The sequence below is a fragment of the Oncorhynchus mykiss genome, chromosome 20 (assembly GCF_013265735.2).
Source record: "Oncorhynchus mykiss isolate Arlee chromosome 20, USDA_OmykA_1.1, whole genome shotgun sequence".
Lineage (NCBI taxonomy): Eukaryota > Metazoa > Chordata > Actinopteri > Salmoniformes > Salmonidae > Oncorhynchus > Oncorhynchus mykiss.
Window position 1 is genome coordinate 35,649,124 of NC_048584.1, and position 13,313 is coordinate 35,662,436.

The 13,313-nt window shown below is 39.6% G+C and overlaps 1 protein-coding gene across 2 annotated transcripts; it reads left to right on the forward strand.

The window, feature by feature from the left end:
• Positions 1 to 2,543: 2,543 nt before the first annotated feature.
• On the forward strand, positions 2,544 to 13,298 carry LOC110499412 (oocyte zinc finger protein XlCOF6.1). Of its 2 annotated transcripts, XM_036956264.1 has the most exons (3): positions 2,544 to 2,845; positions 8,706 to 9,725; positions 10,791 to 13,298. In XM_036956264.1, the coding sequence occupies exons 1-3, from the start codon at positions 2,650 to 2,652 to the stop codon at positions 10,823 to 10,825; spliced, it is 1,251 nt and encodes a 416-aa protein (XP_036812159.1). In that variant the 5' UTR covers positions 2,544 to 2,649; the 3' UTR covers positions 10,826 to 13,298. The 2 variants fall into 2 exon arrangements, with proteins under 2 accessions (XP_036812159.1, XP_021432218.2); XM_021576543.2 differs by having other exon boundaries at positions 8,706 to 13,298.
• The last annotated feature ends 15 nt before the right edge of the window (positions 13,299 to 13,313 follow it).

Consider the following 13,313-nt stretch of genomic DNA (forward strand, 5'->3'; position numbering starts at 1 on the left):
CCTAGTGAGATCATGTTGCTACAGGTTAATATCCCTCCAATTATCACATGTATATTTTTCTTAAAATTACGTGGAAACAATGTTGATTCAACCAGTTTGTGCCCAGTGGGCTGACTCTATGAAGAGGATCTTGCATATAATTTGAAACTTCTGTTATACTGATTGATACATTTCAGGAAAAGTATTTGATTAATTAACTTCATTGTGATATTTGTTATGAATAAAGTATGCTTTTTAACCCAATTGCATCTCTTGACTTTTGAATAAATACAGTTGAGGACGAAAGTTTACATACACCTTAGCCAAATACATTTAAACTCAGTTTTTCACAATTCTTGACATTTAATCCTAGTAAAAATGCCCTGTTTTAGGTCAGCTAGGATCACCACTTTATTTTAAGAATGTGAAATGTGAGAATAATAGTAGAGAGAATGATTTATTTCAACTATAATTTCTTTCATCACATTCCCAGTGGGTCAGAAGTTAACATACACTCAATTAGTATTTGGTAGCATTGCCTTTAAATTGTTTAACTTGGGTCAAACGTTTCGGGTAGCCTTCTACAAGCTTCCCACAATAAGTTGGGTGAATTCTGGCCCATTCCTCCTGACAGAGCTGGTGTAACTGAGTCAGGTTTCTAGGCCTCCTTGCTCACACACGCCTTTTCAGTTCTGCCCACACATTTTCTATGGGATTGAGGTCAGGGCTTTGTGATGGCCACTCAAATACCTTGACTTTGTTGTCCTTAAGCCATTTTGCCACAACTTTGGAAGTATGCTTGGGGTCATTGTCCATTTGGAAGACCCATTTGCTACCAAGCTTTAACTTCCTGACTGATGTCTTGAGATGTTGTTTCAATATATCCACAAATTTTCCCTCCTCGTGATGCCATCTATTTTGTGAAGTGCACCAGTCCCTGCAGCAAAGCACCCCCACAACATGATGCTGCCACCCCCGTGCGTCATGGTTGGGATGGCGTTCTTCGGCTTGCAAGCCTCCCCCTTTTTCCTCCAAACATAACGATGGTCATTATGGCCAAACAGTTCATTTCATTTTTCCAAAAGGTACGATCTTTGTCCCCGTGTGTAGTTGCAAACCGTAGTCTGGCTTTTTTATGGCGGTTTTGGAGCAGTGGCTTCTTCCTTGCTGAGACGCCTTTCAGGTTATGTTGATATAGGAGTCGTTTTACTGTGGATATAGATACTTTTGTACCTGTTTCCTCCAGAATCTTCACAAGGTCCTTTGCTTCGCACCAAAGTACGTTAATCTATAGGAAACAGAACACGTCTCCTTCCTGAGTGGTATGACGGCTACGTGGTTCCATGGTGTTTATACTTGCGTGCTATTGTTTGTACAGATGAACGTGGTACCTTCAGGCATTCGGAAATTGCTCCCAAGGATGAACCAGACTTATGGTGGTCTACAATTTGTTTTCTGAGGTCTTGGCTGATTTCTTTTGATTTTCCCATGATGTCACGCAAAGAGGCACTGAATTCGAAGGTCAGCCTTGAAATACATCCACAGGTACACCGCCAATTGACTCAAATGATGTAAATTAGCCGATCAGAAGCTTCTAAAGCCATGACATCATTTTCTGGAATTTTCCAAACTGTTTAAAAGCACAGTCAACTTAGTGTATGTAAACTTCTGACCCACTGGAATTGTGATACAGTGAATTATAAGTGAAACAATCTGTCTGTAAACAATTGTTGGAAAAATGACTTGTGTCATGCACAAAGTAGATGTCCTGACCGACTTGCCAAAACTATAGTTTGTTAACAAGAAATGTGTGGAGTGGTTGAAAAACGAGTTTTAATGACTCCAACCTAAGTGTATGTAAACTTCCGACTTCAACTGTATGTGGTTTGTTTGTAGAATAAGTGATGTTCCTCAGAGTGTAAACTGTGAATTTGGAAACTAGAAGTGCTCCTGAGTAGAATTGACGTACAGATCATTTTGTATGGTGGAATATGTATGTCCAATATGAACATATTGGATTTAACTTGATGGTCCGACCCTACTGTCGGGGATGGTGCTTCCGATGGTCCTGGCATGGTTTCGAGGCCTGTTCAGAAATCTTGTGTTCGTGAATGTGCGGTGTCAAAGCACACTTTGATAATGAATAACGTTGACTTCATAGCTTTTATTGGTAAGGTTATCAATACGACTTGGGTTGTGGAAAGCAGAAATGCCAGGTTGAAGGTTATTGTGGAGATGGCAAAAGAGATATTGGAGTAAAATATAATTTTATTTTTTATTTAACAAGGCAAGTCAGTTAAGAACAAATTATTATTTACAATGATGGCCTACAGATGTTACTGTTGAAATGATTGTTGACATGCTGAACAATCTGAAGGGTGGAGTGTATATCAAGTTGAATGGGGTTGGGAAAGGGGGTTTGGGGGGAGGGTGTGTTAGAAGTTAGGGATTTATTTGGTTTCGAATTTTATTTTCATGGTAGTACAGAATTGGGGAGATCATGATTGATCGTACATTCCAGCACGGTAGGTGGCGGCATGCACTTCAAATATGTTTTGCGGACCGCCATGATACCATAGAAGCATGAGCAGCAGCGTTGTGTCCGACCGTAACTAGCGAATCTTGCTGCAAAAACAAAAATTTCTCAATCTCATCCCTTTCTTCCCTAACATGTATAAACTACAGCTGCTTAATCTGTTTCTCAACGAAAAATTAATCGCAGTTCCTTTGGAGATATCCGTGGCAGTTAAAAAAACGATAGCAGAGCACCAGGAAGAAATCTGCCGTTTGAGACGGGCGAATGAACGTTTACGAAGAATCCTGGATTTGGTTTTCAAACCAGAGATAAAGTTGCATAGATTAGCAGGTTTGTGACTATATCTCTCTATTTGACTGTCAGTTGACATTTAGCACAATTTTAGAGGCTTTGCGTACCACAAATTAGCCATACACTGACAGTGGGAGAATCTAAAATGTTTTGCTCAATTTCTCGCGTTTCTCCTCCGGTTGCCAGGTGTAGCTACATTTTCGAGACAAATGACGACCCAAAACCTGCCCAAAAGGCCTGAACCTGGGCAAATTTGATTTCACACCCTAATTAAACTCGCCAACGAATGTTCCATCAATGTATGTCGTTCTAACTCGTATGACTGCTATGAGTATGGTATATGGCCAGTATACCATGGCTAAGAGCTGTTATTTCATGACGCAACAAGGAGTGCTCGGATACAGCCATTGGCCATACACTAAAAATTCCAAAGGTCCCTTATTGCTATAATAAACTGGTTATCAAAGTAATTAGAATCGTAAAAAGTTTTTCTTGTCATACCTGTGGTATATGGTCTGATTTACTTTGGCTTTCAGCCAAGCAGCATTCAGGCTGAACCAGGTTTATAATTGTAAATAAATCCCCTTTGCGCATGTGCATAACTATAGATACATTTGACAGGAGAGTTTGGGCGATGAAAGTTGGACAGAGGATCCCAGTCTCTGAGCAATAAACACTTGGATGAACATAAACAAATGTTAGGCTATTTTCCTGCAATTGTGCTCTTATTATGTGCCAGATGTTGAGACTAAAAACCATTATAAATGGAATCCTATAGCCCCTGATAGGCCTACATCTAATTTTAGATGATCTACAGTAGCCTAGACATGATGTAGGCCTGATGTAAATTGAATGAACTAGCAGCTTGCTTAGTTCAAATTAAGACACATTTATTCCACGTGAATAGCGAGGGGATTTCGAGGTAAGATGTACTTGTGTTTCCCAATAGCCTGCTGGAATAGGCTACTGAGGATGGGGTCATAATTTCAATTTCTGAATTAAATATTAATAATATGTTGCTACCATGCTGTGTTATGTGTTGCTGCCTTGCAATGTTGTTGTCTTTAGGTCTCTCTTTATGGAGTGTTGTCTCTCTTGTCATGATGTGTGTTTTTGTCCTGTATTTATATCGAATTAAAAAAAATTTAAAAAATTATCCCACCCCGCAGGAGGCCATTTGCCTTTTGGTAGGCCGTCATTGTAAATAAGAATTTGTTCTTATCTGACTTGCCTGGTTAAGTAAATATGAAGTGAATATAATTGTATTTATTTTTCTCCCTGTAGCCTAATCTGACTACAGTTACCATCAATCTAATGCGTTCTAGCAACTGATCGGCAGTTGCGATAGAACATTGATAACTTCCAATTTAATTAATTAAACGTCCATTCAAATTTGCATAGTAACATAAGGCTACAACAACAAACTGAAGTTATAGGCTACTTATTGAATTGGTTTGTCAGCTCCATGTATGCTACACAAGTGGCACAAATGTATTTGCAATGAAGCCATTGATATCATCATTTCAACATATTTATTGTATCAAATGGTAGCCTACAATGGCATATTGATGAGTTTACTTGATGGCCAACAAAGGCAAATGTATCATTTTCCACAGTTTTAATGTCAGTTTCATTGAGGACTTAACAAATAAAAAGAACCACACAAGGGAGTCTCAACTTCCATTTCAGATTTCCACTCGTGCAGCCCCCAAGAACTAAGCATGGCATAAAACATTTAGCTCTTTAATTACTTGTTCCTTTTTATTCCTTATTATTTGTATTTTTAAAACGGCATTGTTGGTTAGGGCCTTGTAAGCAAGCATTTCATTCGGCGCATGTGACTAATAAAATGTGATTTATACCCTTTTCTAGTAATGTCAACATTCAACTGCAGTTTAAACCACCTCCAAGCGAATGTACATAATGCGCTCTAGTGCACCCAGTCGTTTTCCAGTGCTTTGTCTGCACTATTTCTTGCCGTGCATCAGTTCTAGCGTATTAATATGTTTTACGGAAAAATGGTTGAAAATAGATGTGCATTCTAGACATGCATTCTCCTCATGCTCACGTGACTCAGCCAATAGCTGTAGTTCTCTCTCAACAGACACACACCCCTCCGGCCCTCCCCATCACTCACTCACACCTGACAGTAAACTGCAGGTCACAGTGAAATATACATTTTAAAAAACACCATGGCAGCTGCGGTGCAACTTAGCCCAAAAACCAGCAACCCGCGACCAATACATTTTCACCCATTTTCACCCCTTTTTAAAGTACCAATTAGCGGGGAAACCAAGAATATGGCAACACTTATCTGCTGTGGTTCTCTCTCCTCTTTTTGAAAAAGGTAACTACATCATCTAAAATTGTGGCTCTTGTTTTAGCTCTTTAAAAGTATTTTTGTGGTAATTGAAAAAGTGTTCTGATTTTAGATTTGAAAATCAAGATTCCATGCGCTCTTAGTTGGTCTAAATTCAGAAAGTGGCCTACTTTGTCTGTCCATATAATTATTCCATTGCTGACGAAGTCTGTCATAATCTCGTGATCCAAGCCCATGCTTGCTATTATTATTTATTCTCAACCAGGCATGTTTACTAAACAACAGATCATTAGAACATAAAATTACAAATGTAATTACCTTCATCTAAATATGTGTTTGGATAAATGCGGTTAGAATTAAACTACCTTCATCTAAATCGGTGTCTGGAATAAAATCAGGCAGAAGTAGCCAGCAATGCTGTTTTGTTCAGTGGCAACTCATCATTCAGGGCAGGTGGGGCAGAACCACACCAGTTTTGAGTCCCACCTGTTTAGCTAAAAATATATACACACACACACACTGCCTTTGGAAAGTTTTCAGAACCCTTGAATTTTTCTATATTTTGTTACATTAGACTTTTTCTAAAATTGATTAAATAAATGTTTTTCCTCAGCAATCTACACACAATACCCAATAATGACAAAGATAAAATGAGTGTTTAGAGATGTTTGCAAATGTATTCAAATAAAAAAACTTAAATACCTTATTTACAAACTATTTAGACCCTTTGCTATGAGACTTTGAAATTGAGCTCCGGTGCATCCTGTTTCCATTGATCATCCTTGAGATATTTCTACAACTTGATTGGAGACCACCTGTAGTAAATTCAATTGATTGGACATGATTTGGAAAGGCACACACCTCCCTTTTATAAGGTCCCACAGTTGACCGTGCATTCCAGAGGAAAAACCAAGCCATGAGGTCGAAGGACTTGCTCGTCGAGCTCCGAGACAGGACTGTGTCGAGGCACAAATCTCGAGAAGGGTACAAAAAATGTCTGCAGCATTGACAGTCCCGAAGAACACGGTGGCCTCCATTATTCTTAAATGGAATACGTTTGGAACCACCAAGACTCTTCCTAGTTGTGTCAAAAGTTACATAGAATAGAATGTTGGGAGTCATGATGTCACAATGGGCCCTTTAGAATGCTGAGGAAATCCCATGAAAGTGGATGGAGGACAAAAAGCTTAATAGTTTGAAAAGTATTAAAGATATCAAAAAGTTGTATACACGCAACTCAATCCAGACCAGTCTGCATGACCACTCTGCAAGTTTGAACAGCGTTTCTATCTTAAACGGTGTAAGAGGAGTAGCGTCCCAACGAATAATACGTCTGAAGTATGTCTAAGATTTAATGTGGGGACTCTTGCTACACAAGCCCCATTAATAAATCAAGGTGACAAGAAGAAAAGTGGAAACAAATGGGCTTGTATGAAATAAGACTATTTGTCCACTAGCAAAGACTAGCAAAGCTTTGTCTATCAGGCAAATTACATTTACAGAAGAGGAATCCCAAAATATAAGGGAGATTCTCAATTGGGTTGCTTGACTCCTCGCGTCTCCTCCATCCTCTCCTTGCCTCTTTTTCAAAAAGGTAAAAGGAAGTCAAGGAGAGGTGGAAACAAATGTTCTTGTATGAAATTACTCTCCTTCTCCACTCGCAGGTCATCGGGCACATGACGTTTACAGAGGATTCCCAAACTGTACAGTACCAGTCAAAAGTTTGCCACACCTACTCATTCCAGGGTTTATTTTCTATGTTGTATAATAATAGTTTAGATATCAAAACTATGAATGAACTATGGAATCCTGTAGTAACCAAAAAAAAGTGTTAGACAAATCAAAATATATTTTATATTTGAGGTTCTTCAAAGTAGCCACCCTTTTCCTAGATGACAGCGTTGCATACTCTTGGCATTCTCTCAACCAGCTTCACCTGGAATGACACACTCACGTTCTGTCTTACACAGATCTTATTACTGTTAACATCTGTTCTTGTAGTCATGTTTCTTAACTTTGTATTATATGACATTTCAGATGTAGATTTGACAATTTGTTTATGAGATAGGTTTGATGTAGTGAACTACTTTTTAAAAGTAACTTAAACGGTAACAAAGTAACAAAATACACTATATTCCTCTTAAGGACAGCTTTACTATAGTTTTAACGTCTTCCAGTGTGATGTAATTGGTAGCTTGTTAAACTATATTTCAGAGTACCTCCCCCAACACTGTATACAAAGCATTCAGAAAGTATTCAGACCCCTTGACTTTTTCCTAATTTGGTCACGTTACAGCCTTATTCTAAAATGGAGTAAAACATGTTTACCTCAATCTACACACAATACTCCATAATGACAAAGCAAGAATATGTTTTTAGAAATTTTAGCAAATTTATTACAAACCAAAAATATTTTACATAAGTATTCAGACCATTTACTCACTACTTTGCTGAAGCACCTTAGGCAGCGTTAACAGCCTCTAGTTTTCTGGGGTTTGACGCCACCGCCATGCTTCACCATAGGGATGTTGCCAGGTTTCCTCCAGACGTAACACTTGGCATTCAGGCCAAATAGTTCAATCTTGGTTTCATCAGACCAGAGAATCGTGTTACTTATGGTCTGAGAGTCAAGGTGTCTTTTGGAAAACTCAAAGTGGGCTGTCATGTGCTGAGGAGCTGCTTCCGTCTGGCCACTACCATAAAGGCCTGATTTGGTGGAGTGGTGCAGAGATGGTTGTCCTTCTGGATAATCAATGGAAACAGGATGCACTTGAACTCACATTGCTATGAGACTTCGAAATTATCTGAATACTAAATAAGGTGTTTAAGTTTTAACATTTCTAAAAACGTGTTTTTTCTTTGTCATTATGGGCTATTGTTTGTAGATTTATGAGGAAAAAAATATTTTATACATTTTAGAATAAGGCTGTAACTTAACAAAATGTGGAAAAAGTCAAGGGGTCTGAATACTTTGCCTATACTTACAGTGCATTCAGAATCTATATCGGACCTTCAGCGGCATAGCTGAGCTGGTAAACTTATTTTCAAACAACCTCTACTTGGCTTTCTTCATTTTGGATTCGGAGGGCACTGGGTGTCTTATACACACCTGTTTTGAGTTGCAGGTGGAACTCTGATAACCAGAGAATATTCATAACAATATTTAAACCACTTTTTGTGTAAGGAGTTCCCTCGCCAATTTAGTCGCCGGACGTCTCGCGTTTCCCAACGTCTTTGCAGGAAGTATTAATTTCTAAGTGACACGGCCACATGTCGAAGAAGATGACTCTGGGTGCGTTCATAAATTCACTCCGGCTATCTACTCCGATTTCAGAGCACCCTCGTCTGAGTGTGTTAGAGACTACAAATTTCACAGCAAAAACTGTTATTCTTAATCTATATTTTAGGCCATTTTGTATTCAATTGTATCTAATACGTTTCTGAAAGAGTAAACCTATTATATTTTACTGGGATGCATCGTGTGTTCAGTCCAATAATCAGTCAAAGGTAGGTAGTAGCCCCATTTCCTGTCACTTTTCAGTGTTTTAATTTTGCTCTTTCATCCTTTCTTCCCTCCAGACCTCCAGCAATTCACTCTTCCTGAAGAGGAGGTTAACTATGGCCAGCAGCACTGTGAGCAGGAATGGAGTGCCAATCTGGGGCCGGTGGAATCTGATGCCGTAGAGTCTATATGGGACTCTATCAACATCATAACGGTAGAGAACCAAACAGAATCTGAAGACGAGAGCAACAGAGAGTCCCAATCAACCAGTGACTATCAGCCCCACTCTGATGTAAACCCAGACAGTGACAATGAAAAAGTGGATGGAGTGGTGAGCAGAATACCACCGTCAAGGTCAAAGAGGGGAAGAGGACGGCCAAGGAAGCACACCGGTGAGTCACCTGATCTGAAATGTGACGTGTGCGGGAAATTCTTGGCGACAGCAGCTAATCTGAAAAGGCATCAGCAAAATCATCACCGTGAAGAGAGACCAAGAAAAGAAACCAGTGGATTGCCTGATCTAAAATGTGAGGTGTGTGGAAAATGCTTTACGGCAGCACGTAGTCTGATGAGGCATCGGCGGAATCGGCACAGTGATGAGAGACCATACATGTGCGACACATGTGGACAATGTTTCACCCTGAACTGCTACCTGACCCGGCACATGAAGCGACACACGGAGGAGAGACAACATTCCTGCACCGAATGTGGCAAATGTTTCTTTCACCAAGAGAACCTGGAAAATCATATGGGTGTTCATAGAGGGGGGGATTTTAAATGTGATGTGTGTGGAAGATGCTTGACGACAAAAGGTGGTCTGAAATTTCATCAGAAAAAGCACACGGAACAGAAAACGCATCGGTGTAAAGAATGTAGCAAAGCCTTTTTCTGCAGGTCAAACCTGAAAAAGCATATGAGGATTCACACGGGGGAGAAACCATTTTGGTGCAAAGAATGTGGCAAATGCTTTGGTGAGAATGGAAGCCTGTCAAAGCATATGATGACTCACACCGAGGAGAAACCTCATCGCTGTAATGAATGTGGCCGATGCTTCGGTCTGAAGGGAAACCTGACAGTTCATATGAGGACTCATAGAGGTGAGGGAGTGCAATGTCATTTGTGTGGAACTCACTTGAAGTTAGCTTCAAGTCTGAAAAGACATCTGCGAACTCACAGAAAGAATATTCATAATGACTGAGAACATGTAAAAATCCTTTGTGTAAAATGTGTTAGTTGAAAGAGAATATTAAGAGGACATACCCCTCAGGTCACTGCTCGTGGTTAAAAGTACTGTCTGAAGTCTGGGAATCTGTTCAATGGTAAATTCCATTAATATAGTCGCCTATTAAGGCATCAATCATGAGCTAAGCACAAATGTTTTACTTTATTTTAGTTACTTTTTGAAAATAAATTGGGTAGAGCCCAGAGAAAAGATGTTTATCCATTGTTCTTTGTCAGGTAGCGATGTAGCCCACATAATAGACACATTGTTTTAACTTCTATGGCACTTTTCATGACCGAAAAAAATCTGGGTAGCCTAATTGCAGTTGAGGCAGTGGTGTGGTCAATTCTAGGGATGGGCATTTGAAAGTTATGAAAATGATTGAGTACTCGCATGTTTGTGTGAAACGGGGCTGAAGGCAACAACAAAAAAAGTCTGCAGTATGCTATCGGTTGTTCCAAATACTGGATGTTCTGACAATTGGAAATGACATTTTAACATATTTTCATTGCACTTGACATAATTTCAGGAAATGTAAATTTCTTTTGGAATGTCAGTTGGTATGGAATGCCTCGAAGTGACTGAATTTAAGTGGAATTGATCCCAACCCGAGTCATAGTAAGGTGTGTAGCACCCATGGCGATACTATATACTTTAATACTTATTACATTTCTGTTCAATTGTTATCATTTAATTATATGGTAGCAGCACTTGAGCCAGGAGTCTGGTTCCTCACTTATCCCATAACACCAGGATTGTCCTCTCCACAGGAGAGACTATGGGGACTTTCCTGACCAGCATCCATGCAGACAGATTAGCTTATCAAATACTTGCCCATACTTTAACCTAAGCCTTTACCAAACCCTTAACCCTATTCATTTACAAAGTTCTCTTCCAGAAATTACATTTTTTGTTTAAACTGACTGGTTTTGTATTATAGGGACTGGACCCTGGTTTTATGGACACACAAACTGATGCATTCTAACTGCAGGTGATATTGGGAGAGTATGTACATTATCCTGTGCTTGCTACATGGCCGCATGTACTATTAAATCTCTACCTGGCCACCAATCGGAGCCTGGTTCCTCTCTAGGTTTCTTTCTGGTTTTCTGCCTTTTAGGGAGTTTTTCCTCACTACTTTGCTTCTGCCTCTGCATTTCTTGCTCAGTGGGGTTTAGGCTAGGTAACTACTGTAACTGTAAAGCACTTTGACAACTTCTGATGTACATTTGCATGTACAGCACATTTGAGTAGAATTTGAGTAGGATGGCTTACCCACCACTACCTATGTGTTTTTATTCTTAGATTTGTTTTAAATTAGTTTTTATTTTTAGATATCTGATCTGTGCTCTTTAAGATCCTATTCTGGATGTTTTATTTTCTTTTGATATTGAACAGTGCATTGTTGAGAAAGAGCTTTTAAGTAAGCATTTCGCTGGATTGTTTTAGAATGTACACCTCTTATATCCTGTGCACCAGACAAAATAAACTTTTGATTTGATGTTCCAGGAGGAAGCCAAGAGCTTCGTCACCCAAGAGAACCATGACTAGCGTATTATGGAATCCCTGGACAACCCTAAGAACTATAACTTTGCCATCGACACAGATGGCCATGTGGTGAAGAGGACTTTGCTGCAATGTCTACCTCACTGCAGCACAGTCATCTTCACCACATGGCCATTTTTGTCGCGGGATGGCTTCTTCTTCTTCTATGAGGTTAAACGGCGGTTGGCATCCAATTTGTTGCATTACCGCCACCTACTAGACTGGAGTACAACTCCCTTATACTTTACTTGAAAAATAAAAATGAACTAAATAAATACCCTACAATCTAACGCTATACTCACTAATTTCAAATGTATATAAAATTAAATTAACACCCCCCCCCCACTCCACTAATTGAATGTATTTATTCCTACCTCATGCCATCACCCTAAAAGGATGGGACATCACCACTTAACACATCCTGTAACTCTTCTGCTGTTAAGTCTCGCACACCCAAATACCTCTGCAGCTGCTACCACAACCTCCATTTTCTGAAACTTCCGATCCATCCCTGCAGTACGATTGATAACCATTGCTATAAATGCAAAAAATCCTATCTTAATTAAACTTATTTCACTTTTTGGCCTCTCCCTCTATACTGATATTTCTACTACTCTCCCCATTCCTCCCCCTTAACCCATCTAACTCTACTTTCTTCACTGCCTCAGCATATGACAACTTCTGCACTACTCTAACCCTGGAAACCTCAACCTGCCTCTCTCACATGGAACATTTCTAATCCCCAGCACCATGGGCACCCCTACAATTAACACATACCACTACTTTCCCCAATACTACACATTCCTTTGTCTCATGCCTTTCTGCACATTTCTCACACATTGGACCCTCCCTCCTACACATTGCTGCCACATGCCCATAAACTTGACACCTATAACATCTTAATATATTCGGCACATACGCTCGTACAGGATAACTTCTATATCCTAACTACACTTTGTCAGGCAAAGACTCAACTTCAAAACTTAAAATAACAGACAATGACTTTTCTGTTTCCCCACTCTCGCTACCCTGTCTGCGTCGCTCGTCGTTTGATGCGACGCATCACATATGTAACCGTTGTGAAATGGCTAGCTAAAATGCAAAAAAATAAACTGGGCAAAGATTCCCGGTGTATGTGTAACAGTATAGCTTCCGTCCCTCTCCTCGCCCCTACCTGGGCTCGTACCAGGGACCCTCTGCACACATCGACAACAGGCACTGTTATCCATCGCTCCAAAAAAACTCTGCAAGGGGAACAACTACTTCAAGTCTTTCAGGGCCGTCAAGGTATCTGCAATGTAGTCGGGCAGGAACGCAACCCGTATACGTTTTACAGCCCACCGCACAGGGTAATGTCTAGACGGGATACAGCTTTGGTCAAATTGACATCAAAAGTTTATTTTTTTTGCATTTTAGCTAACCCTAACCCTTTCCCTAACCTTAGGAAACCCTCTCCCTATTGACTACATTAAAATGGTGGTATTCCTCAATGGTGCTGCCCATACTAAAATAGCATTTTTTCCACTAGAGGTTTCTATCATTCTCTATGGTCGTGATCTAGGTTGGGGACGTGTCCCCTAATTCTCCTAACCTGATAAGAATAAGTCACCTATAGGCCTGCATTGCCGTGAATAGAGTGGGTGGAGTAGAAAGTATTGCAGGTCATTTAGACCTCACTCCCCCATGAAATAACACTATATTATTTACTTCGGCACCTATAATAGTTCTCTCTATAAGCCTATATGTATTTTTTAAACACTGTATTGTATTGGGGGCATTTATTTGACCTTGGAACATGTTTAAAACCCAAATGTAATTCAAATGTCACTTAAATATGAACAAATATGAATCATTAATGTTTAAATAATCATTTTTTATATTTTATTAATAAATATAGGTTGACACTTCTATTACGTGC